The 27612-nt window shown below is 47.1% G+C and overlaps 1 protein-coding gene across 6 annotated transcripts; it reads right to left on the reverse strand.

The window, feature by feature from the left end:
• Positions 1-2348: 2348 nt before the first annotated feature.
• P4HA2 (prolyl 4-hydroxylase subunit alpha 2) lies at positions 2349-27612 on the reverse strand. Of its 6 annotated transcripts, XM_040444420.1 has the most exons (15): positions 27470-27595; positions 26742-26838; positions 26218-26369; positions 22305-22442; positions 18455-18694; positions 16780-16973; positions 15570-15746; positions 12410-12480; positions 12079-12178; positions 7487-7540; positions 6973-7032; positions 6858-6923; positions 5022-5090; positions 4529-4625; positions 2349-2826 (listed from the first exon to the last, which is right to left on the reverse strand). In XM_040444420.1, exons 1-15 carry the CDS (start codon positions 27549-27551, stop codon positions 2756-2758), a joined length of 1668 nt encoding a protein of 555 aa, XP_040300354.1. In that variant the 5' UTR covers positions 27552-27595; the 3' UTR covers positions 2349-2755. The 6 variants fall into 6 exon arrangements, with proteins under 6 accessions (XP_040300354.1, XP_040300349.1, XP_040300350.1 ...); XM_040444415.1 differs by lacking the exon at positions 6973-7032 and having other exon boundaries at positions 27470-27611; XM_040444416.1 differs by lacking the exon at positions 6858-6923 and having other exon boundaries at positions 27470-27611.

Raw genomic sequence — 27612 nt, forward strand, 5'->3', positions numbered from 1 at the left:
AAAACCATAACAAAGAAAACTCTTTAAAAGCAGGTGGGAGGGGATGAGGAAGAAATTACCTTCAAAGGAGCATCAAAAGGACAAGACAGCTGAATTTTCAACAGAAATGGTGTAAGCATGCCTATAATGGAATCACATCTTTAAGCTGTTTAAAGAAAAACACGTAAATGAATTTAACAGAAAACAGAATAAACTGGAAAACAGTTGTAAAATTTACCCCCAAATACAGCATAGTTTTAAAAATATATGAAAGCAGGTTAAGAACTAAAAAAACGTATGGTATAATCTAATTTACTTTTAATCCAAGTTCCAGAAAGGAACGTAAAAAATATTGAAAGAGAAAATGGTTTAATAACTTTCTGAAACTGATTGAAGATAATATTGTACACATTCAAGTATTCAAGAAGCTCAAAGAATGTCAAGCAGTGGAAAAAACACACCTAGCATGACAATAATTTTTCTGTTCTCAGCACTGAGGGAATCTTTTTTTTTTTTTAAGTAGGCTCCATGTCCAGCATGGAGCCCAACGTGAAGCTTGAACTCATGACCTGACGACAGATCAAGACCTGAGCTGAGATCAAGAGCTAGACGTTCAACCAAATGAGCCACCCAGGTGCCCCTCTAAGTGAATCTTTCTATACTCTGCTGTTATATTGGAGTTGCAACTCCGTAAATTCCATTTCCCATATTCCCTTACCAGCTGGCATCCTGTTAGGATCTGCCAATGGAAGGTACTAGAAGATTAAATGGCACTAGATAAGTAGCAATTGCCCAAACCCAGCAATTTTTTTTTTGCATGAGAGACAGTTTTATATATTAAGCCACTGAGACTGAGAGGTTATATTATTACTGTAGGTAGCATAAGCCTATTCTATCCTAACAAAATATAAAAAAGAATCTTTTTAAGAAGACCCTTGCACCAACAAAAATAAAATGTAAGTATGTGAGAGGCATAAATGTAAAAGACAAGGCTATAAAAGATTTTGGAAAAGAATACAGGAAGTACCTTCATCATTTTGGGGAACAAAAGAACTTCTCAAACAAGATATAAAAAGCATAAATCAAAAAGTAAAAGCTTGATAAATGTGGTGTAAAAATGGAGAACTTCTCTTCATCAGAAGACAAAACTAAGAGTGAAACAACAAACTAGAAAAAGGAAGATATTTTGCAAAATGTATAAGCATCAAAGAACTTATGTCTATAATATACTAAAAATTCCAGTGAATCAGTAAGAAAAAGACTTGAAAAAACATAAACATGAGGACTAACAAGAAAGTGTTCAATATCATTAATGATGCTAAAATAGACAATACTATGCATGTAACAAGTTACCTAAAATGCACAAGTAGGACATTACCAGGTATCGGAGAAGGCTGAGATAACAAGAACTCTCATTCACTCCTAATGAGAATGTGCATAATCACTCTGGAATACATTATATGGTAAAGTTGAAGACTAACTAGTAAGATTCCATACTTCAACTGCTAGATACATATTCTGCATGCACAAATGTGTTTATGTGTACCAGGAATCATGTATAAATATGCAAATGGCAGTATTATTCGTAGTATACAAAGTGAAACCTTCTCAAATATCTATCAACAGTATATTGGCTATATTATGTACTGTCTGTTCTACAATATACATTAAAAAACTGAGTCAACTCTACATATTAAAACAAACTACAGCTACACAACAGCATGAATACTAAAAACAACTGTCAAAAGAAGGCAAAAGCCCCAAAAATACATGGATTCCATTTATAAAAAGTACAAAATCAGGGGAAAAAAATAACTACTTATTTAGGGATGTAGACATAGGTAGTAAAATTACAAAGACAAGCAAAGGAATAAGTACCATAAACCACAAGACAATGGTTACCACAAAGGTACTGAAAGCAGGACAGGAGATTTGATCCAGAACAGGCTCACAAGGGGCTCCTGAGGTGCAGATTTGAAAATGATCTCTTCTCTAACCCAGGTGGTGGTCAGCTGGGTGCTCACACTCACCTTCATATTTTTTAAACTGTACATCTGTGTTTTGTGAACAATTCTGTGTATGTTATCTCAAAATTTTTAAATAAGAAATTTCAATTTATAACAGCCAGTCATGAACACACATGATTTCTCTGTTCTCTGGGAGTCAAGGAGAGATTATGTTCCCTCACTTTCCAAAAAGGATACTGAAGCTTGGAAATCTAAGTGTTGAAACCATATCTAGAACCCGTGGTCAAGGTTTTGCCATTCAAGTATACACTACCCAGAGTCCACCTACACAGAGGAGATGCACAGGAAATAGTGAACTTGGTATAAGCTCACCCACCTTAAAAAATACTCAGAATAAGGCTCTTTAAGGCTTCTGGCAGGGACATTTTATTTTTTGGTTAAAGCCACATTGATAGAAATGCCATAAAAACAAGTATGTAAACAAGGTATCAAAACTTTGGTTCACTAAAACACCTCACACCTAAAACATCTGAGGTACAAAGGCACCTTGCTAGGTGCTAGACAGCCTGACTCTGCAGTAGCCACTCTGACTCAAACTCTGTGGCCAGAGGTGGCACAGGCCAACCAGAAAGGTTGGGACCCAGGTCACCCAGAACCCTCCTCAGTCGGCTCTCCCTTTGGTCCAGACAAACATTCACTCCAACTAAGATCCAAGTGACAAGGCCTGGAACATACAAAGGTGTCTGTCATGTTGAACTTGAGGATGACAGAGGCTGTGGGGCCAGGAAGGAGAAGGGCAGAAAACGAAGTCAGTCAACTTCTGTTGATCCACACGGCCTCAAGAATTCCTGTCCTCGTTCATGGAACCACTTATTGGAGACTGTGAACAGAAATAAAGTTATGTTAACAATCCTGTTGATTAGTTTAACATCCAAAATTAATGACTCCTTCATGATGACTCCAGGACTGGGGCCTGATAATCAAACATGAGTAAGACATGCTGTCATACTCGAGTTGTTCATGAGCTGGTAAGGAAGACCTATAGGAAAAGATTAATTGTACAAATGTCTGCCAGTGATAAAAGATGGGTATGTGTATGCTGCCATGGAAACTGAGCCAAAGGCTATCCATCTAACCATGTGAGGGAAGAGGAGACCCAGGGCTGGGACATGAAGCTGAACAGGAGTTATCCAGGGCAGATGATGGACAAGCAGATGACTCCTATATCAAAGGGTCCAAGAAGGGGGAACAGGACAAGAAAAACATCAAGGCACGAACCACCTTGGTGTCAAGGACCCCAAGCAGCTTGGTATTACTGGGATGGAACTGAGATACAGAAGCTAAGGATGAGGAAGACCATCAGGACTATGGGTGCCTGGACATCAACCTCAGGACCTGGGGGCCAGCAGATCCAATCTGTGTGCTGTGGGTAGCAGAGTAGCAGAGCTGGTGCTAACACTGCCTGTCACCTAGAGCTGTGTCCCAACTGCACCTAAAGCTGTGTCCTTAACACATACTACTGAAGTCAGAGAGCTTTTGAATTTAAGTACAAGATATACTTAGTTGAAAAAAAGCAAATTGCCTATAAAGCTTAGAGTGATAAACAGCAATCTCCTACCCATCCCCTCTCTGCCAAACTCCACTTCTAGAGGACATTCAATTCCTTTAGTTGTTTCTTCTGATATTCTACCACTTATTTCTAAGTAGCATGCTTATAGTGCTATCTCTTGTCTTTCAATTTTCGAATTCTTTCATTCTATCCCTAAAACACATATATTTAGTGTCTTTTATCTTCCCAATAAAGTCACAAATTTTAACTAAATTAATATTCAGTGCCTACATTATGTCATATAAGTGTCACTTACACCTGAGCCACCTAGCAGTATATGCTGACATTTGTTGCACATTTTCTTTGCCCTTTTAGTCAGCAATTGCCCCATTTATTTTCTAATTGCTTAATTTTCTGCGAACCTACCACTAATATCCCCAACTTCTCCAGGACAATATAAACTCACGTCTTTGCAATCACTTCCTGTCATCCTCACTCAAGTCTCTCCCTGGCTCACCACAACTATTTCCAGAACAAAGCTCAAAGCTCAAGCTTTAGCCTGTGGTCCCAGCCTTGAGCCTCATCTCCTGGCCCCTGTGCCAGAGGCCTCCCCTTATGCAAATGACAAAGGTGGCTGGTCCCCACACCTATGATGGTGGTTTTAGCCTTGCTTGCTTAGGACACTCCTTCCCCTCTGTGATTCCAGTTCTCCCCCACTGCTCCCTCACCCCTTGCCAGAGTCCATTCCTCTGGGGAGCCATCCTAGACCTACTATGCTTGTGCAGCTATTCTTCCTTGTGGCTTCTTCAGTTCTCTGGGCATCTCTGAGAGTATTCCCAACCACCTGTCCTGACACATAACCAGCATTGTGGTTAGTTACATGGCTGGATGAGACAACCACTTAGCAGGGGGAAAAAAAAAACTCAAAAAGGAAGATAGCCTTGGCGTTGTAAACATATGGCAGCAGGTATCTCCCAACTCAGAGTCTAAGGCTGACCATAAGAGCCCAGGCTGAGGCCACCAAGCCACTCACCCCACTTGCAGCCCACAAGCACGGGACAGGCAGCATGTCTCGTACGATAGTCACCTTCCCCACTCCGCAGGAGGTTGTACCAGAATACAGCTGTGCCCTAGGAAAAGGAGGCAGCCTGTCACACAACACCCACAGATACTGGGCTCAGTGACTTGACCCCAAATACCACAGACCCTCTCTCAGCAAAAACACCCTCACTTTCCTGCATACAAAGGGACAGGGCTCTGAGATTCCAGCAACAGGCAAGCACCCCAGAAAGCATCCACCCTTCACGAGGGGGTGGATGCTTGATAACCCACCTTCCCCCAAAGGGACTTCCCTCCCTATCCATATCCCCAGGTGGAAGCTGGGGCCCCAAGGTCAGAGTTCAGGCAGGAAGGGGCTAAGACCCCTCAGAGTAAGAGTCAAGCAGGCCAGGGAATGGAACTCAGAGGAGAAAGGAATAAGGTCTGAGCTGTGCTTCAACCTGTGACCCACAAGGACTAGAACTCACCTTCTTAGGCCAAATGGCAGCCCCCAGATCAGGAAAAACAGTGGCACCGCCAGCTTCCACATCACTCATCTGAGAACAGAAGGCATAGAGCTTGGCCTCTATACCCAAAGCTGTCTGAGCAACTCAGTCACAAAGGACACAAGCATGCAGATTACCCTTCTCTGAGCAGGAGTGGCACTGCTTGAAGGCTCTGCTCTACAGCCAGTCAGCCACCCAAGAAAGGATCTCCCCATGCACTACCCCTCTCTAAACCCTGCTTTAACCTGTGTGGTTCATCAGGACAGCTCCATGCCAAGGGCTCTTGAGAGCTGTAGCCCTGCAGGAGACCCACATCCTGGCCATCCTCAGATGGGAACAATCCCAGTCTGTACACGGAAAATGCCTGACTGACCTCCCCCACCTCCCACCCTTGTATCCCCTCCCAGCCTGGGCCATTCCTAAGGCACTTGTGCCCAGTGATCTGCCCTGACCCGGAGCTCCTTGCTGCTTCCAATACCATTGGTGGCCCCCACTGTGGGCTCTGTTTCTCTGGTTCTAGCAACACCTTCATCTTCCCAGAATGGCAGCCCTAAGGGCCAGCTAGGTGAGCAGGCAGAGTAAAGCTCTGCGGGCCCTGCTTTCTCCCAGAGACACCTCAAACTAAATGGACCACAGGCTCCACGGTAGGGAGACTACACTTGAGCCCGCAAAGCATGCCTCAACTCATGCCCAAGGCACTACCTCTCTTTCATCTGGCTGGCTTCCTCCAAGTTTTTTTTGTCTATAATGTATTAACAGGTGGAGTAAAAAAAATATTTCCACAGGATGCATGCCAGACAGACTAAAGAGCACTCAACAGACATATGGTAAACGAGTAAGATGAAAACCTTTGATGGCTTCCCATAGTGCTGGGGATCAAATCCAGGCTCTTTTCTAGAACCCAAAGGCCCTGTCACTCTCAGAAGCCATTCTCTCTCTCTAGCAACTCTCACCTCATGCACTGCCTCTGAGTCACAACAGCCTTCTTCCATTTTCCAACATCCCCAGCTCCTTTCCTCTTCCAGGTCTCCACACATTCACTCCTCTGCCAGGAAGCATGTTCCACCAACTAATTTCCACTCAACCTTCAAGTCTCCACAGACACATTACTCCCCAGTGAGGCTGTGTCTGAACCTCAGCTTTTTTAAGGCACTTATCACCATGGTAACTAAATAATTACTTCTACGTTTAAAGCAAGTCTCTCATATTAGACCATAAGCCCCACCAGAGGCCACACGTGTCCTGCTCACCAGCATGTTCATGGCCATCCCCGGGACATAATAAACATACACAAACACTTAAATGAGATACTAAAGGAAAAGATGGACCTGGGTTTCTGTGTCTAAGTTACTTGACAGTCTGTATGCCTCTTTAAAGTGGGCCAAGCATAGGGGAAAGCAAACTGTTCCTCACGTGACAGGTAAACCCAATGGCATGTGGCTGGAGCACAGGCAGCAGGTGGGAGGCAGGCCACTGAGTTCTGGGTAAACAAAGGCAGCTTTCATTTAAAAGCGCCTCATGGCAGGCTCCTCACTCTGCCACCAAGGAAAGAACACTCCAGGGCACTCACCTCAAAAGTTCTGACTAGCAGTGGGCCCATTAAAAAGGGTCAAGGACGTGAAAGTCATAGGTGTGGCTAAGCACACAGATGGGAACAAAGGTAAACTCTCTACTCCAGCCAAGAAGAGAGCTGAGGGCCAGAAGGGCTCAGCCATTAAGCAACAGCTGGTGATATCAGGCCTCACAGAAATGAATGTAAGATAGCACTCTGGACCCAGTTTCCCCTGAAGACCCATAAGCTGCATGCATCATACTCACGTAGTTTAAGAACGTGGCCACACGGTTTCCCGTCCCTAAACGCTTGAAAGCATCTTGCTCATTTTTCTATAAAATTAAGTGAGAATGAACAGGTGGACCTGGCCCGAATACTTACATAGTTAAGAAACGTCGCTAACCTATTCCCCTCCGTTTTGAGGCCGCTGTCAAAAGGTCGCTGCAACAAACAACAACTTTCACACACGTTTGCAGATGATTCCACCCCCCACTCACAGGACCGGGGCCAGAAGGATCAAGGAAGGGCACTCAGCATGTATTCCATATATCAGCCTGGACCATGGATCATTACTGCAAAGGAAACCCTGACTGGGGCACAGGGGAAGGGGGGCAGGAACAGCTTTCACTAAGACCTAGTGAGGTTCTATGCTTTACAATCATGGTAAAGTGACAGTTGGGGCAGGGGGAATACTCCCCACATCACAGGGAAACAGCCAGGCTGCACTGGGCTCCACAGGTCCCATGCTTCCAGATTTGGACTTCTCCAGGAACAAACAGGTGGTCCTGGTAAGGCAGGGGGGCCTGATGTAGAGGTTGAAGTGCTCCTAGAAGCTCCAGCTTTCTCTCACCAGCTGGAGCAGGGCCTCTGAAAGCACCCGTGGTCTGGGCCTTACCCTAGAGAAGTCAAAGTGTGGCTCGTATTGTCCTCCCATTCCATAATTAGCGACCTGGTGGGAAAGAACAGCGTTGGACCTTGTCAGCAGCATGAACGGTCCTGGAGCAGGCCCTCTCCCCAGGGATATTATCTCCCCCTAACAACTAAAACAACCTGAATCTCCAAGTGCAGCCTCTCTAACTATACCCTGCCAGCACTGGCAGAAAAAAAACTAAATGTGTCCACAGCTGTGTCCAACGGTCAGGCTGCAGCACAAATGTGCTTTCCCAACACAACAGGATAGGCCACTGGGAAGAAGCTCTGGGCTTCAGGGACACTCAGATGTCAGCAGACAGAGCTTTCCTTGAGGTAGGCTCTGGCCTGGGCCCTACTTGATTGAGAGATAAGAAGAAGGTAATCCAGAGGAAAGCCAACAAGAAACTCAAGACAGGGACTTTCTTTTTAGGCTAGTTTGGGAGTGACTCGGTGCCTGACACTGCTCCTGCCCCCACTGTGTCACTGTGTACCAGTTGCTGTTCCTAGTCAAAGTGAGCAGGGCAAACGTACCTGACTCCCCTCTCTCAGCAGTCCCCTGTACAGAGTAGCTCTGTATCCAAGTGAAACAGCGGGACATGGGCAGCCAGCTGCAGTGTGGCCAATGACCGCTGCTCTACCATGGTGGCCCCTGTGGTAGTCTGGACCTGGACTAGGACCTGAGCCATCTTAGCTTCAGCAACTACCAGATGTCATTATAGCAAAACCTTGGAATGCAAATAACTTCTTCTGCAAGTGTTCCACAAGACGAGCAAACGTTTCTAATAAATTTCAACTTGATAACAAGTGATGTCTTGCGATATGAGCAGTATGTGACACCCAATAATACATAATCACAAGTGAGCCAATGGTTCTTGAAATTCGCTTTGATATACAAACGCTTTGGATTATAAGCATGTTTCCGGAATGAATTATGCTCACAAACCAAGGTTTTACTGTAATTAGATTATGGACTGTAAATACCTGACTGAACAGTTTATCACCACAATGTAAGTCCTAAGTCACAAACGTTTATTTTAGCCACAGTAGCCAGATTGATAGACAAAGTTCAAGAAGAAGCATATAATTTGTTATGGAAGCTGACAGATCAAGTGGTACCACTAATGTCTATCTGGGAGCATTTGGCTACTGTCTCTTACTGAAACACTAAAAACCTCTAGGGCACAGCTATTAGTCTTTAGGAAGCTGGCATTTTCTGCATATCCTTTTTGGTGATTCCAAGAGTCAGATGTGAGATACTCCAAGACTGTCAATAATAGAGACCTACAGACATGCGGGAGAGAAGAGGTACTTTTCAAGAGAGGAAATCCTCCTACTGGAAAAGAAAATATATATCAAATGTGAGGAAGGGCAGAATTTGGACAGCATGATTTTCAGTGTCCAAAGAAATAAAATTTGATACACAATCGGGATGAAAATACGCTGTCATACGCTGCCTCGGCCTGCAAGATTCCTGTACCAGAAATACTGGGAAATCCTGTCAACAGTGCAAGGAGGCCTGGTTCAGCCAGTGGCCCAAAGGCTGAAGGTGCATGTAAGGAGGGAAGTGCTACAGTTGTTGATAAAATATTACAAACACTTTCTTTGGGTCCAGTTTAGCTGGGAACTTGAAAGAAAATTTTAAATATGACTGTGATTACTGTAGCTATGCACTCTGCAAAATTTGATCACTGCTTGCTGTTGGAACTGCAGTGTATGACTGCATTTTCCAATACTCCCCTTTGCTGGGAGCAAACAGGGAGCATATAGGATGGCTTAAGCTTGCAGCTGGATAGGATGGAGTGAAAGAAGCTGCATTATTTTAACGGACTCATCTTTTTACAGTTCAATCATGGTGCTGATGCTATGGTGTCTACACAACTTAATACTATCCCCAAAGAGCAAGTGTCATGGGAGCTTCTGGATTTGCAATCAAATTCACCATCTGGGCAAACTCCAGGCCCAGACTCACAACTTTAATTAACTAGCAACCGTACATCAAAACTGATTCTTGGGGTGTCTAGCTGGCTCAGTCAATTGAGCGTCTGACTCTTGATTTCAGGTCAGGTCATGATCTCACTGTCTTGAGACTGAACCCCACATTGGGCTCTGTGCTGGGTGTGGAGGCTGGTTGAGATTCTCTCTCTCTTGCTCTCCCTCTGCCCCTCCTCTGCTCATGCATGCACTATCTCTATAAAACAAACAAACAAAAACTGATTCCTGTGAGGAGGTATTCATTTTAACCTTTAGATGTGGTGTTACAAAAGTATTAAGAGTCAGTCATTTGAAAGACATGGGTATTTATGATATTCAGGTCAGAGTGAAGACACACACAAAAATGGTCAGAAATTACTTTTCTAGTAAGGCTGAGACATCAAGTCATAAGTGTCTTCAATCCTGCCAGTGTAGCATCTCTTCCACTATCAGACAAGCCTTCGTCTAATTCATAAGAAAGCCTCAATTGCCCTTTCTCCTCCAAAAGATCTATAGCAAACATCGACTACAAGTGACAGAGTATCAACAGGGAGCATAAGCATCAGCTCCTTTCCAGAAGCCCGTAATATTCTGAAGGACCAGGGACTAGAGACTTTTGCTGGTGCCGAGGCTCTAATGACACTTTAAATGGTCCACGTGGAATGAGCACTTAGAAGCAAGTGCTGAAACCCAAGTTGCTGTCCCCCAGACCATGTAGGGTCAAAGCTTTCAACACTGCTGGCTGGCAAAGGAAATGCCAAGACAGCTCCTAGAAGAAGGCAAACAAAAACGGGGCCTCAGCCCCCGGGCAGCTGTGGTCTGGGTCTTCCAGAAGAGTCCCAACATCAAGAGTCCCTCCATAGGGAGTCCTGGCATTCAGATCCCAGTCATCAATTGAGCTACAACATGATGACAGGCCTGACAAGATGGAGCCAGGGTTGTGGCAGATAAGCTAGTCCAAGTACGAAGCTTCTGCCTTTTAGATTTCATGTGAGATAAGGTAGAGAGGGTGTAGCAGGGAAGCCAGCCAGGAGGGCACCATGATCAGAGTCCCACCCACTCTTCTCAGCCCATTGGTTTAAAGCATGCAATCAGCCAATGAAGCAGAATGTCATCCTCGATGGGGGCAGTGAGAGTCCTAACACTGGCTCCAACAGTGGCAGATGTCTTGACGACAACAAATCTGCTCCACGAAGATATGGATCACAACAAAGCCAACACGGATGCACCAAGTGCACTGAAAGTCCCTACCACTCTTAAAAAGGTGGAAGTAGGAGAAGTGATCAAAATCCTCCACCGATGTGCTTGTTTACAGAACTACATTAAAATTAAATTAAGCTTACAAACTCAACACTAGCTTGGGCTGAACTAAAGATTATATAAAACTTTCACAAGAATGAAAGGTAATCAGCAAGTTTTCAAAAACTGGTGGTGGGGTGGGGTTGGGGGGGGCGCCTGGGTGGCTCAGCTGATTAAGCATCCAACTGATCATAATCTCACAGATCATGGGTTTGAGACCCACGTCGTGCTCTGTGCTGACAGCTCACAGCCTGGAGTCTGCTTCAGATTCTGTGTCTCCCTCTCTCTGCCCCTCTCCTGTCTGTGTGTGTGCTCTCTCTTTCTCAAAAATAAATAAAAATAAAAAATAAAATAGACTAGAATAGACTAAAATAAAATAAAATAAAACAAAATTAGTGGATTTCAAACAAATCCATAAAGAAGACTTTCAAAATTGGTTTTCTGATTGGTGTCACAGCTATAGGAAAAAAAAAAATCAGTGATTTGCTAGAGTGTATCCGGCAAAAGTTCAGAGAACCTTTTCCAAATGATCTTCAATATTCTAATGAAATCTATTGTTGATCAGATCCAAATGCTAAGCATCAAGATGAAAGGAGCAATCCTGAAATACAGAGAAACTCTAGCCATAAAGACAGACCCAGGGGACTCTTAAAAAATGCCAACAGGTCATCACTTTACAATAGTACCCAGAAGTTCCAATGTTCAGAAGGGAGGATGGCCAGAACTGATTTGAATTCAATATACTACAGAGAATACATTAATTAGGAGCTTTACTCAGCTTTCATGTGTCTTTACAATCACCCTGGAAATAAAGGCAGGAAGCCAGGGTTCCACAGGGGGTACTTTGAAAAAAGCACTCCACTCTCACCAGCCTCTCCAGGCCTCTCACTTTTCCTACCAATGTATCTCAGGACACGTCACCTCCAAGTGCATGTGAATCATGTGCATCAGAACCAAGACCTTTGAAGGTATTTACAGCTCTCTTAGAAGTGTCCTTAAAACAACTCAGCTTCCAAAGTCAAGAAGACACAACGGGCCTGCCATGCCCACCACTGATCCCTAGCTCCTACTACGATACTTGGATACAGAGAAGATAATCAACATTTGTTGAATGCTAACTGTTGGAATGACAGTAGGCATGCTTAATTCTGGCTTCCCTGTGTAAGGTCATTTCATATTCATATCGTTGTGCAGTCATACAGTTCATTGGGCAAGCCTCCCTAAGCCTGGTCATGGGCACCCTGGGAGACCATGTAGCCAGAAATACACACTTCCCAACCACAGGGTCACAGGGACCAGCCATACCTGAAGCAATTCTGCAGTCTTTACTGTTAGCCCTGTGATGTGCTGCATCCGACGATTCACTCGAGCCACAACAGGGTCATCATCCTCCTCCAGCCATGAGCTAAGTCAAAAGAGGGAGAAACAGGAAGGTTGGGAAGGCAGCTTAGGTGAGATCCTTCACTCTGTCCCCAGAATCAGGGCCAGCACAGGGTGAGTATTGTAAGTAGGGATGGTGCCAGCAAGTAGGACAAGCCAAGCCAAGCTCCCTTGAGTAGAGACTAGGAAGCCCTGGAAAGAGGGCTTGAGCAGCCACCCCCCTCCCACCACCACTACCGCCATCACCTCTGCTAACCTTTTGGAAACCCTGTAGCTGGCCACAGTGAGGACGCCTGTCTTGGGGTCACGAACAGTGGCTCGTGCAAGCTGGAAGACAGGAAGAGAGGCACACTTATCCTTCTTTGTCTTGAGTGTTTTCCCAGAGAGACTGGGGCCAGACCCACCAGTCAGACCAGCAAGGGAGGAAGATTTTCAGGCAGTGGCCCCGGCCAAGGCAACGTGATCCTGCAAGCTAGGCAAGGTGGTAGTCTGAGGCCTCGACATTCCTACTCTGCTGCTGCCCCACTCGGTCATTGCCTAGCCCTGGGTGCTGCCCAGGTCTGTGCTGTCTGCAGAATTACACCTGTGGAGTCTTCTTTATCCATTGCCTCATCTGCCTGGACAGACTGCTTTCTCACCAGGCCCACAAACTGCCCCTGACTGAACACCACCTGTGCTTGGCTGCTCCCACTGTATTCAGACAGTGTTACCATCCCAGAGCCTGAGGCCTTCTGAACCACAGCAGCCTCCTGTGCCAAGAAACCTATGCAAACACCCTCCTGCTGCACCAGCTCACACCGGACTCCCACTGCTGTGAAGAGGAAAGATAGGAAGCACAGTTTCTACTCACTTAAGGGCCTTACAAGGTCAGATGACAGAATCCAGAAAGGACTCTACGAGTTGAAATATGTGAACTAATGCCTGGAAGCCACCTACCTCCACATACACACTCATACATACACATACACAAATACCCCTAACCTACCTCATCTCCCCCTCAGTCTCCACAGACAGGTGCAATGATGCTCCCAAGAATCACCTGGCTGCCCAAAGTCAGCCCCACCATGCTTCAACTGTGGGCCATCCTAATGACCTCACATGGGTAGGACCACAGACCCAGATACCCCCACCCCAACATCACTTCCCCTTAATTTCAATTAATACTTAATGAGTACCTACTATGTGCCTGGCACTACACTGGTGACCAAGACATCGCCCCTGCCCTCACACACCTCAATCAAGTGAAGAAGGCAAAAGACTAGCTGCCTAATTGCAGCACAACATGGTAAGAGCTGGGAGTGGGGTAAGCTTACAGTCTGTGGGAGCTTAGTCTATACAGTCAGGAATGGTCAGGGGAAGACCACCTAGCTGAGACTTGAAGGGTAAGCAGGAGTTAGCCAAGTAGGGGAATGTTACAGTAACAGGGAAGGAATAGCAATGCAGAGGCCCAGAGATGAATATGGGTGTGGCACCATGACTGTAGATTAGAAGTTAGATGTAAGAGATGAGAGTAGGCCAAAGAGGCAAGTGAGGACTGGGCCTGGAAGCAAGCATGTGGCCAATGAGAAACAGGAAAGGCAGGTGAGGGACACTCACAATCTGAATGTGGACACCTCATGGAAAACTAGGGAAGGGCCAGAGTGGTAACAAGGAGGCCACTGAGGAGGTCAAGGCAGAGGTCAGGCCAAGAGTTGATGGCAGAAGGGATGGATAAGTGTGACTGGACCAGAAGATTGGCCAGATCATCACCGAACAGGGACACTGCTGCTGCAGCAAGTTCTGGCAACACGGCAGCGCACCCAGGACAGAGGGATTCCCTAAACTCCCAACTACGATTCCTCCTGATAACAAGTGCGGCAGCAGTCAGACCCCACCCAAACATCTGAGCCTCGGTGCTCGCTGGACATCCATCCACAATGAGGCTGTGGGCAGCTGTGTTCTGCTACAAGAGACAGACAGGGCTATTTTGAAAGCAGGCCAGGGACCCAAAAAAGCAGCTGCCAGGCATTCCCTGCAGACCAAGTTAAGTTCATGGTTCCTACTTCAAAGCCAGAATAGCATCTGTCCCTCACAGGCTCCGGAAAGGAGAGGTCAGCTTTTAATGGCCAACATGTCATGGCTTCTATTCAAAGACAAGTTTTCTCCCCACTACACCTCCCCTGCCACACACATGTATACACACACACCCATCGTGAATACACACACAGAAATGCTACAGTGCCTTGGTCTGAAAGACAAGTGAGGAATGTCTCAGGAGGTCATGGCATAACAAAGCCTCTCTTGCCCGGCAACCAGGAAAACAGTTTTCTTCCTTGGCTGACTCTGCAGCTGTCCCAGGGAGTGGAAAGGGAGGTCCTGGTCCCTGTTCTCCACACGCACTGGCTACACCATCCCTCAGCAACATCAACGGCTGATTCTGAGTGCTCGATGTCCTAGAACCTCAAGCCAAGGTCGCTTCAAATTGAGGTGCAGGGGCCAGGATAGGAACCTGTTTTCTGTCTCTCCACAAGTGTTGGGCCTCCTGGCCACTACCAGTCTATTAGGAGCACAGCAATACAGGATCTAACTAAATCCCTCCTTGTAATCACCAATGATAAGAGAAGGGTGGAGACATAACACCAAATGGCTCTCTTTGAAAGACGTCAAATAGAAACAAGTCTTCTATGAACTAGAAATATAAGAATAATTTCATAGCCTGATGACAAATGTACAAAAACCAACAGCCAACTGTATACTTAGTAGTGAAATACCATAGGAATCCCCAGGAAATTCAGGAACAAGACCAGGATGTATACTGTTAACAATGCTCATGAAGTTCTGAGCAGTTCCCAAGAAGATAAAAACAGAGGAACTATAATTACTGGGAAGGAGAAAACAAAATTTTCCCTATTTGCAGTTGATAACAGTGTCTGGGCAATCTAAGAGAATCAGTTAAAAACCCAAAGAAGAATGAGACAGTTGAGCAACCAGGTGCAAACTACACAGGTCTGTTTCCTCGTGGGTAAAATGAAAACAATGACATAATATGTTTAAGAGACGTGATAGTTAATATACGTTAAGCACTCAGAACAGGGCCTGCCATACTTAAGAACTCAGTAAACATTAGCTATTACTAAAAAATATATTTTTATGATCAGTACTTCAGCATATAATAAACTAACACTAGAGACCTAATTGAACAACATAACTAGTAAAAACCAGTGAGGCCTTCTGTCCTAGCACCTGGCTGTTCACATTGGTTCCTTCAGTTTTCTTCAGCATTGGACCAGGAACCCATAAGGTCAAATTGTGCAGTACCTCAGCACCCAGACAGCAGACTCACGCTGCATATCAGAACAGGCCAGCTGAATAAACAAAGAAATCACTCCATGGTACCACGGATGAGGTGGCCAGGAAGGAAGTGCAGAGATACCTACTTTGGGTTTCGCGATCTCCTTGATCCTCTCGATTTCCTCATCAGACATGACATCATAGTACCTGACGATGTGCGGACTGTCCCACTCATCCTCTTCTTTGAAGGGGGCGATGAGAAGCTGTGGTGTTCTGTTGCCATGGTGATACCTACAGAAAAGCCTCTTCTGCCTCCGGGGAGTCTGGAGAGCACACAGAGCGAGAGGTCCTGAGCAAAGTGCGTCTTAAACCTCGGACCCAGGCTGGCTTGGTGCAGAGGCTGGTCTCACATGTCGTGTCCAGCAGCTGCTCCCTTCTGCCCCACCAGAGAAGAAACAAGAGCCCCTCAGCTTGACTGAGAGAAATGATACGCCACAAATCATGTAATGTTTCTCCTCTTCCAAGAACTCCTCACGTCCACAAGTGCTGTGGCACAGGGTGATCCCTGACCCCTCTCACAGAGATATTAGAAGGTCAGAAGGGCTGACACTGGGGAGAACCCATTCCAGGTGGAGGAGCCAGTGGGAGGTAAGCAGACATGGGCAATGGAAAAGGCCCAGAGACCGCCTCACACCTTAGCCTCCTGGAGGAAGCAATGGAATCCCAAGGCTCTCAAAAGCCAGTGACACCTGAGACTAAGCTGTAGCTACTATTGTGTCTTTACTACACAGACCACAACTTCCCTTTGGGCCACATCCACACTCATGGTTTTCCTCAGAGCATGGGTCAAGCAGAAGCTGGGCATGCTGGGATGGGAAGGGGAGCTTGGTAATAACTTAGAGGATTGAAATTCTGCCTGTGGGGTGCCTGGGTGGCTCAACTGGTTAAGTGTCCAACTCTTGATTTCGGCTTAGGTCATGATCTCAGAGTTTGTGAGTTCAAGCTCCACATCAGGCTCTGGACTAACAGTGTGGAGCCTGCTTGGGATTCTCCCTCTCTCTCTCTCTCTCTCTCTCTCTGACCTCCCTCACTCACACTGTCTCTCTCTCTCTCTCTCTCAAAATACATAAATAAAGTTCAAAAAAAGAAAGAAAGAAACTCTGCCTGGATCATCAGGGGAGACAGTCTCACAATCCTACATCAGAGAACACCCATAGGTCAGCCACAGCAGAGGCTACAAAGAACTGGGGAAGAAGTTGAGGAAACGGCCTACACACACAGGAACACCCTCCCCAAATGTGCTCATCCAGAGCTGAAATCTAGGTCCACATGTAGGACCCAGCCATGTTTTCTCACCAGTTTGACACCCTCCCCACGACAGAGACTCTCATAGATATCCCTCTCAGGCAGGTAGTCCACAGGCCTCTCATAGATGCTTTCCTGTGTTGCTAGCCCAGCTTCTGTCTGATTTGACAACATTTTTTCTCTTTCTTCCTCCAACAACTGTTCAAAGTACCGCAGATTCCCTCCAGCTCGTTCATGGCTCGGGTCTAGAAAGAGCAAAGAACAAGAAGGAAAAGGAAACCACAAACATCTGTTAGATTGCTTAGAGAAATTATCCTGTAAGTGGTTTTCTCTCCCGGCAGCTCACTTTGCACGCAGCATTCTGCTTTTCCACAGCACCTAATGAGGCTCATTGGTCAAAGCGGGGAAACTGACACAGGCTCTCCCTGCTCCATCAGAGATGTGAAAGGAACAATAGACTGGGGGACACTTAGCCGGCCACACAAGGGGCCCATGGGCACAGGTCTAGAGAAGGAGTACAGACTCTTGCTGCCTCCTCCCCACTTGGCTGAGTCATTTACACCCATGCCCTAGAGTGCACCCATTACTAGTGACCGCATCACATGCTGATCACAACAAGAAGGCAGGCTGAAATACTGGCAAAAAGAACAGCCACAACAATGCCACAGCTTCATTTTGTGTGCCTCAATAACACAAAGGAGTACATTTGACAGGATTACTGTGCCACTCCATAGATGAGGAAACTGAGGTCCAAAGATATTAAAAGATTTAGGTTAAGGTTATGCAGAAAAGGAATCCAGGCATCCTGACTCCCGGTCCAAGGCCCTTACTAACATGAAAGGATCTATAAAGCTCTCTGCCCACATCAGTCTTACAGGACAATCATACGCTAGGGGGCATCAGACTCAAGGCTCATGAAAAACAGCAGCTGGTCTATGAAATTCTTGACTGTGATAATTCCATATGTTAGTAAGAGGTGCAACAGATAGATTTTAAAGACACACTGCTGGGGCGTATGGGTGGCTCAGTCAGTTGAGCATCCGACTTCGGCTCAGGTCGTGATCTCATGGTTTGTGGGTTCGAGCCCCGCGTCGGGCTCTGTGCTGTCAGCTCAGAGCCTGGAGCCTGCTTCAGATTCTGTGTCTCCCCCTCTCTCTGCCCCTCCCCCGCTTGCGCACGCACTCTCTCTCTCTCTCTCTCTCTCTCTCTGTGTCTCTCTCAAAATGAATAAACATTTTTAAAAATCCAAATTTAAAAAGAAAAAGACACAGTGCTTCTGATCTCCTTCAATCCAACACCACAAGACATTCTAAACACCAATGCCATACCAAATCCCACCAGTAAGACCTCAGACCTCTAACTAATGGGGCAGGCCTCTGTCACTGCACAAACCCTCAAGTGCCTCTTGAGCTGTTCCTGACACCGTGAAGGCTCTCTATCCCACAGAGCAGCAGAGGCACTGCAGCACTGGATTCCTATTTAAAAAGGGAGTGTGAAGGACGACAGGTCTGAGGGTATCCATCAGCAACTGGGCAAGGGCTAAGGCCAGAAATAAGGTGAGTAAAGAACTAGGTGGCAGCTGGAATAGGCCTGAAAGCAGTTAAGGCATTAGTCACTGGCCAGGTGACATGTGAGACTGGCTCAGTCCCAGGACAGTGGCCAGCAGAGTGACCAGTTCTCCTGCCAGCTCCCCATCAGCTCTGACCTTCCCCTATAACATCCTTACCAAGAGAAAGCAGGCGGCGGGTGAGCTCCAGGGCACGGTGTAGGTCACCCAACTGGAAAACAGCATAGCTCAGGTAGTCCAGCACCTGGGCCTTGGTTGTGGTGCCCTCCTCCCCAGCATCGAGTTGCTTCAGCACCTGCTCCATCCACAGGACCGTATGGTAATAGTCGCCTTCATTGTAGGCTGAGCGGCCCATCCCAAAGCAGTCATCCACACTCAGCACTGCCTGGTACTTGGTTCCTGCAGCAGGAGAGGCCAATGGTCAGTCTCCAAAGAGCCTCTGCGCTGGCAGAAAGATACCCACATTGAGGAAGCCTGGATGAGTGGAAGGTGGGGGGTGGGAGAGCATCATCCCAGCTGAGTTCCACCATGGCTTCAGACCATGCACTTCAAAGTGAGCACAGAGAGGCTGGTCCTGCCTCAAACTGGAGTTCACAGCCAATCTCCCAGCCGCAGTCTCCCCTTCTCCCATGTGGGAAGGGGCCTTTGTTGTGGAGAAACCCAGGAAGCCCAGAAAGTAGTATTCAGAAGAGTATGAAGGTCCTGTGAGCCACAGAGGAGATGTCTGTTGGGCAGCTGGCCATATCAGACAGACTTGGAGGGAGAAAAATTAGGTGAATATAAAACAAAGAACTTATGTGGCAGCTAAAGCCACAGATGAGGATAATCACTTCCAGCAAGAGTACAGGACAAGAGTAGGGAAGGTGGCTAAGGTCAGAACCCCACAGATCACCTGCAGAGAAAGGACAAAGAGTAACACTGAGAAGGACCTAAGAGGTAGTGGCACAAATAATGCCAGGAGTGCTGTGGGGCAGATGCCAAGGGAAGTCAAGAGCCAAGCCTGCAGTGTCAGCTTTGACCATTAGGTGGCGGGGACCTTGGTGAGCATCTATTCTACAGGTCCTGCCTGGGCTCAGCACTGTACAGTGACAATGAAGGTAGTTTCAAGTCAAGGACAAGATATGGTATGCCAGCTACAGAAACATGTAGGATTTAGGGTGGGGGCAAAGTGGGAGGGACCATGAGTGAATTCCTCAGGGAACGGTGAGAAAGCAGGTCTCACGAAGAGGCAAGAAGAGCTGTGACCCTCCCTGGAAAGTGAGGGAATCTCCATTAACTCTCTTAACAACTTAGGCATGGGTGACATGGAAGTGCTGCCTCAGAGGGAGTTCTTTCTGCCTGATGTCCAAGATGGGGCTCTGTCCACAATAAAACCCCTGTTGCAATGGGTCGGGTACTTCAGAGACTGGGGTCTGTTTGCCCTGATGGCTCAGCGACAGACAACGTGGGATAGGAAGGTGAGGAGGGTAGGTGGAGTTAGTAGACAGGCCAGAGATGAAGGGGTTCCTTGAGCCCCAGGCCATCATCCTTGGGCCTGCACAGATCTTTGGCTCTGTAGGCCCAGGAACTAACAGTGATGGAGTCAGTATAACACAGCAGCTGAGCTAGATGGACAAAGCTGGGTCTATGTGGGCCTCACTATGGCAAACACCAGCTGTGTGACTATGAATAAGTTACGTAGCCTCTCTGACTCTCAGTCCCCTTACGTCTAAAGTAAACACCATTAATTTTAGAGGACTTGAACAAGAATTCAACGAGATAATGCATAAAGATGTCTTCTATGATCCCCAGGATGCTAATAATCAGTAGCAACTATCAGCATGTCTCACAAACGCCAAGAATGTCAACAATAGCTCCCAGATACTCAGCATCCTCCCCAGAAGCCAATCAAAAGTCTACCTGCTGGAGAGTGCTCCCTGCAGAGTACCGGCTGACCTGAGTACTGAAGGGCAATCAGACATGAGACCCAGCAGATGTGGGTAAAGGTACTTCGGCAGAGGGTGTGGGATGGGTAAAGGAGCTGAGGGGTGGGTAGCTTAGTACAAATTTAATACGCAGTATGGACAAGGAAGAGAGGGAGAGGGCTCCATGCAAGACTCAAAGATCACACATAGGTGGAATTTGGGTTTAGCAGTTAAAGTTAAGCTTTGTGATCAGGAACTGATATAAACAGATATGTGCTTGTGACTACCTGGAGAGTGCTTTTAAGGAGTGACGTGACAGATCAAAATGACATATTTCAATAATACAGTTGAGAAATAAGGCTCCATGAGGCTGGAGTTAGGGCCTCCAAGTAAAGAAGACATGATAAGAGAGGTAGAATCCACAGACCTTGGTATTCTGACTTGGGCAGCCAGTGGATGGAGGTGCTTTTTGCTCAGGTAAGGAGTGAGGGAGGAGGAGAGGCATTTCAAAAGCAGATGAGGATTTCAGTTTGGAACATGTGACTTTGGAGGTGCCCACAAAACACCCAAGTAGAGATGCCCCACAGGCATTTGCCTACACTGGTTGGAAGCTCAGGAGACAAGCCTTGATAGGAAACACAATCTGGATGTCATCCAGGTACAGGTGATGCCTCAAATGATGGCAGTGGCTGGGCTCACCTGGAGAAGGTGCTTAGGGAAAAACACAAGGTAAAAGAATCCTGGGGAAGAACTCCCTTCCACCCCTCACTCTCCCTCCAGGACATGCATGGGTCTGTTAACTACATGTACAAAGTCAATGCTTGAGTGTGGTTCTCTCCTCCTACCAAACATTCTGACAGCTATAGGGTGAACAGATCTTGCAGGTGCCCTGAGGGGCCTTCTCTCTGTAGCCTCATGGCCTGGCTTATTCCAAGACCTGATTGAGGCAGGAGTAAGAAGTCTACACTGCTTCCCATTGACGCACCAGACTCCTCAGAGCCAAAACTCTAATCCTTGACTAGCCAACAACAGAGTGCCTCTTTCTCCCACACACTGTGATACCCTGGGCTTATGCCTCCTCCAGGGTCCCATAGGTGAATGGTATCAAAGGTCTAATAGGGTCTAAGTGAATCCCTGGGCTTATTGGTCTCTAACAGTCCCCTAAGCCCAATATGTCTTGTTGTAAACATACTGAGGCAATCATGGGAAAGGGGCCTGTTTAAAAGAGAGAGAGAGAGAGAGAGGGCAAAAGTGAGAGAGAGAGAGGGCAAAAGTGAGAGCACAAAAGGCTGAAAAGAGAAGAGAGATCAGTGCCCCAGAATTCAAAGGAGCGAGAGTATCAGGAACACTGGGATAATCAGTGTGCCAAATGCTGCTGAAAAGTTAAAGAACATTATGCCTGAAACCCATCCAATGGCTTTAGCAGCTGAGTGGCCACTGGTGACCTGGCAGGGGCAAGACTGGCGGATGGGGGGCAAAGAGCCAGACTTTGCATGTTTAGGAGGACATGAGAACCAAGAAGTGCAGACCATGTGGATGGCTATCCAGCAATCTAACCAGGAGGGCAAAGAGATCCATCAGCAGTATAGACTCAAAGGGCCTTGAATCCTGAGGGAGGGGTTTGTAAAATGAGTAAGAACAGACAGTGCGTGTGAGCTCACAGATAAGAGCCAAGAGAGGTGGGCCAAGAATGAACAGGGCAGAGACTGTAACTGAGGACACACAGGACGCAGGGCAGTGAGTCCAGAGATCAGCCTTTGGCAAAAAGAAATCAGAGGGTGTGGGGACAGAAGCAGGTCTGAAAGCAGATCTGAGCAGTGCTCTGGGGGCAGAGTCTGAGGGGTCCTGAGCAGCAGCCTTAGTTTTCTCTGAGAGGGGAGGGGAGAGGGTGTGGGAGGCAGGTTGGGAGGGGCTGATGGGAGGCGGCTGCCAGGGAGTGAGGGAACTGGCACCATGGGAAACCCAAGACAGATCACCACCAGTGCTGACAGCATGCCTGACAGTCCGCCCACCACAAACTGGCAGTAGCTCTAGCCCTGTTCAGATGCCATTACAGACACACACACACACACACTGGACAGGTAAAGCCTTGAGAGGTAAGGTACCTGGAAGTTGCCCTTTGGAAATGGTGTCTGGGTCCAGCTTGTATGTGTCCTGAAGTCTCATGAGGGCCTTGGCAGCTCCCATTTCGTCCTCTTCAGTGGGGAAGAACTGCCGCTGCACAGAGAGGTTGGCAATAAAACCTTCCAAATGAGAGTGAGAACAAGAAGTTACCCTTGATCCAAGGGCACAATTCCACCTGGGATCAGAGAGGTACCCACTGGAGGGTTTCTAACTAGTGCAATCTCCCTGCCCCTTCCCTCAAAGACTGCTTGCCCCTCCTCCAGGAAGCCCACCCTGATAACTCCAGTCCATGGAGATCTCTTTTTTTTTAAGTTTATTTATTTTGAGTGATAGCATGCACACACAAATGGAGGAGGGACAGAAAGAGAGAATTTCAAGCAGACTCCATGCCACCAATACAGAGCCCGATACGAGGCTCGATCCCATGAACCAGGAGATCATGACCTGAGCCAAAATCAAGAGTCAGCCGCTTAACGAACTGACCCACCCAGGACCGCTAAGACATCTCCTTTCTTACTCCTCACTGTACTGTCTGCCTTGACTGCTCATTTGGAATGAACAAAAATGTTCCCACACACTGGTTTACATGTGAGAGTCTGGGAGTCTTGGCTCCAAAGCACTCAGACCCAGTAGAGACAGAAGGGACAGAAGACAGAGACAGCAACTGAAAAGGGCACAGAAGACGACTCAGGGAGGACTTGCTGACCGCTTAGTGGAAAATGAATCACATGGATTCAGGATCCTTGGGCTGGCCAGATAAACACATTTCTAGCCCCCATTCCAGGTTAAGGAGCCCAAGGGACAAAGGTGGTCAACTCAGGGAACCAGCTGGCCACTCATTACTGATCACTGGCCCTTATCATCCAGAAAGGTGATGATGACAGTCTTGGAAGCATTTGGTGCTGTCTCCACACCCCAGATTAGGGACTGGGGGACCATCTGGCCAGGCCAAGCACTGAGGTGGGGCTGTCCAAGTCCAGCATGCTACCCTGAGAGACCACACTGGCTCTGGCTCTCTCTCTAGGGGACTCATGCCACTCAGACCTACAGTAAGCTCAGAGCATGAGCTCCCAGAGTGTAGCGCTCAAGACCCCAGGCTGGAGCCAGGACAGCTCCTGACCACAGAAGTACCCAAGGAGGCTATTCTTGGGCTCCAAGCCCTAGGTCTTCAGCAAGATATACACCTACTACAATTTCAGGCCTCCAGGTGGAGGCCAGGCCCTTCCAAGATGATTCAGGGGTTTAAATTCTGCCTGTGAGCTGAAAAGTGGGAGGGGGAGCTCCAAGGCCCTTTCTTCCCTGGCCTCTTCCTCAGGACAGCAGTACCCATGACCACCTACTTTCACAACCTCAGACTGAAACACCCACTTCTAACCATCCCTGGACCCAAGGACCAAGAAGCTGTAATCCTGTCTTCCTCGTGGCTGCACAGTCAGGAACTCTAATAGTCTGGAATTCAGGAAAAAGAAAACATGCCCTTAGAAAAAGCCACACCATCAGCATGCCCCCTCATCTCAGAGGCAAGAATTCTCAAAGTCAGAGGTGAAAACAACCTATTGCTCTCTAGGCCTGTCCTGTGTGCCTTCTGGTAATTATAATGTTTTCTAAAAGAACCAGATGCTGACAGTGGGGATTGGGGTGTAGACAGCAAGACTGGGGAGCAGAAGGTCACCCCGGCAGGCTTATTCTTATTCTACGGCAGTGCAGACAGAACAGTCAGTTCTTAGCTACAGCCCCAGGCTGGAAGACAGGGGGCTGGGAAAGGCAGTCATGGCTTCTGGAGGCAGTGAGCTCACTGGGCACAGCTCCAGCCTGGCTGAACTCACCAATCCCTCCCCAGAGGCCACCCTGCCCCCAGCCAAGCCCAGCCCAGTCTGGCCACATGGGCTGAACTCCCTCAACCAGAGACAACCAGTCTGAAGTTAATCAGCACTCCCAACTCAGGGAGAAGAGGCAGTGAGTCCAGGAGGCTAAGGTCTGGGCTAGAGTCAGGGGGGCCCACATCCGTGCCTGCCCCACCATCTCCTGCTGAGAGGAAAATGTTAGAACACAGAAAATACCAGCATAGTAAAAAACACTAAGCATAGTTACAGCTTTAAGAAAAGTCAGACTCTGACCTGCAAAAACCACTTCTAAGAATCTATCCTAAGAAAATAATCAGAGATAGGCACAAAGATGTACGTGCACGATTGCTGGTAATTTGGAAACAATCCCACTTCCACTGACTAGACCAGTTTTACACTAGATCAGTTTCACTTATTACTGTCCAGACATTAAAATCATGTTTTATAACATTTGGGGCACATGAGTGGCTCAGTTGGTTAAGCGTCCGACTTCAGCTCAGGTCACGATCTTGCAGTTTGTGAGTTCGAGCCCTGCGTCAGGCTGCGTGCTGACAGCTCAGAGCCTGGAGCCTGCTTTGGATTCTATGTGTCCTTCTCTATCTGCCCCATCTCCACTCATGCTCTGTATCTCTCTCTCAAAAAATAAATCAATAAACATTTAAAAAAAAATAAAAATACATAAAACCATGTCATATAACATTTAATGTATATAGAGAGAAACTGAAAATTCAGAAAAACACTATACGCTTACGGCACAAATCTGCCTACAGATACATTTCTTTTCTTTTAAGTTTATTTATTTTAAGAGAGACAGAGACAGTGAAGGTGGGGGAGGGAGAGAGAGAATCCCAAGCATGTTCTGCGCTACCAATGTAGAATCTAATGTGGGGCTCGAACTCCTGAAACCGTCACGAGATCACGACCTGAGCTAAAACCAAGAGTCAGATACTGAACTGAATGAACCACCCAGGTGCTCCTGGATATGTTTTGTTTCTAAAATATATGAATGGAAATGGATTTAGATGAGGCCCATGATCCCTAGCTTATGCTGGCCCCACTACCCAGTCCACTTAACACACTTTTGTTAATTCATTTGGTCCCTCAAAGCAAATAAGTTTGCATCCCCTGGAATATATGTATGGGTCCATTTTTTTTTTTATGTAAATCTAACTGTAGGAAGACCGAAAAAAAATTTTTTTAATTTTTTAAATGTTTATTTATTTTTGAAAGAGAGAGAGACAGAGTGTGAGTGGGGAAGGGGTGGAGAGAGAGGGAGACACAGATTCTGAGGCAAGCTCCAGGCTCTGAGCTGTCAGCACACAGCCCGACACAGGGCTCAAACTCACAAACTGCAAGATGATGACCTGACCCTAAGTTGGACACTTAAATGACCAAGCCACTCAGGCACCCTGGAAGACTATAATTTTAATAGTGCTTATCACCAACCAGCTAGATTAAGAATTTTAATTTTCTTTGGGCATCTGGTTGGTTCAGTCGGTTGGGCATCCAACTTCAGCTCAGGTCATGATCTCACTGTCCGTGGGTTCGAGCCCCACATCTGGCTCTGTGCTCACAGCTCAGAGCCTGGAGCCTGCTTTGGATTCTCCATCTCCCTCTCTTGCTGCCCCTCCCCTGCTCATGCTCTGTCTCTCTCTCTCTCTCTCAAAAATAAATAAAGATTTAAAAAATTAAAAAAAAAAAAGAATTCTAATTTTCTTACATGATTATTTTGTTTTCTAATTTTTCTATGAAAACATATTACTAAAGCATGATTTAAAAAAGTACCCCCGAAAAGGAAATGAAAATGCAGGAAAAGGCAAGACCTAATTACATTACATATTAAAAACAAGGACAGCCAACTGATAGGTCTGCACAGAGAAGGGAGAAGGCCAGAGGGTTCTGTGCACCACAGAAGGTGGACGAGCAGAGAACACAGGACTACATGTTCACATACTGCACATGCCCATCAACACTCTCAGACCCAGGACAGGCTCAGATACACACTCCCCAGACATAATGGCCCACCCAGTACACGTTCACCGTCCCTCACCTGCGGCTGAGTCCTGCAGGACAAGGTCCTCCAGCGCAGGCCAGTCTGTGTTCAGCCGCTTCACCAATTTATAGGCATTTACAGGGTGGGCCAAGTAGCCTTCAGGGTCAGCGGCTGATTTGCTGGTCAAGGCTTCCATTTTGTCCGCCCAGCTGAGGAAACAAAACAAAAGGAAGACTAACACGCCCACTCACACAGGTCTCAACCTATGGCAATTTCTCCGGTGAGATTCAGGACCCTTCAAGAGGCAACAAAAAATGAAAACAGCAACTCCTCACTAACACTTGCAAGCCCCTTAATCTAGACAAGGGATGGGTACACCAATGTATGTAAAAAGGCTCTTAAATAGAAAGGGAAAAGCAGGGAGTCCTTAACCCAAGCACTGAGTCACTCCAGAGGACTGGCATGAAGTAGCCTCCAGGCCAGCTCCTCACCGTTCTCTCAAGGGCTTCCTCTTATGTGCACCCTAGGGGGGTTATGGCGGGGGGGGGGGGGGGGGGGGAAGGATTTAGGACATCAGATACCTCTTAACCTTTGAGAGTTTGGCTTCTTCCACAAGGATGTACTCCTTCAGAGACTGTACCAGGTCCTTCTCTGCATAAATCAAGTCGGTCATGTGCCCTGCAGAGAAAGAAAAAAGGCAGAACCAGTAAGAAATAGATGAGAGGCATCCAGCCTCCTTCCTTGGGGCACAGAACACCAGCACAGAAGTATGTCCTCTGGGCCACCATCATGTCAACTCTCATGGGATCACCGGGACGTGGAAGTTAAAGGGGACATAGGCACTCACAGGGTCCTGGCCCCCAGTTTCTGTAAGAAAGAGGCGGAGGCTCTAAGGGGCCAGTGAGATAAGCGCACTGGGAATGCCTTCAGGAAGAAGCCCCAAATCTCATTCTCCTATTGCCACCGGCTGGATCCTGTCACCAGGGCATGGACATCCTAAGGGTTCTCTGCTCAGAACCACTCTCTGACCCTGGGGAAAGATGGTCAGAAAGGCCAGGAAACCCATGAGCAGCCTGCAATTTTCAGGGAGGAGACCCAGTTGAGACAGCTAGCTCCTAGGAAGGACATTCAGGTCACCAGGGCCTCAGAAGGGGAAACGGCAGCTCCACAAGCTCCACTTTCCCCTGAACTGTTCAAAATCAGTGGGTGAGCCATCCCATCTTGAGTAAGAACAGGACTTAGGTGGTGATATTCCCTGGCACTTGAGCCAAGGATTGCTCAGGGAGACAACAGTCCTGTTGGCACATACCAATGGAAGTGAAGAATTCAGCCTGCACACGGCCCAGGACAGCAAACCAGGCCACGAGCAATGTGGACACCCAGCGTTTCATGGTCACAGAGAGTAGTGTCTGCAAGGCATTCAAGTGACAGCTGTTGGATCAACAGTTGAAA

This window comes from Herpailurus yagouaroundi, unplaced genomic scaffold (genome assembly GCF_014898765.1).
Source record: "Herpailurus yagouaroundi ecotype Mexico unplaced genomic scaffold, PumYag 192, whole genome shotgun sequence".
In the NCBI taxonomy this organism is placed as follows: Eukaryota; Metazoa; Chordata; class Mammalia; order Carnivora; family Felidae; genus Herpailurus; species Herpailurus yagouaroundi.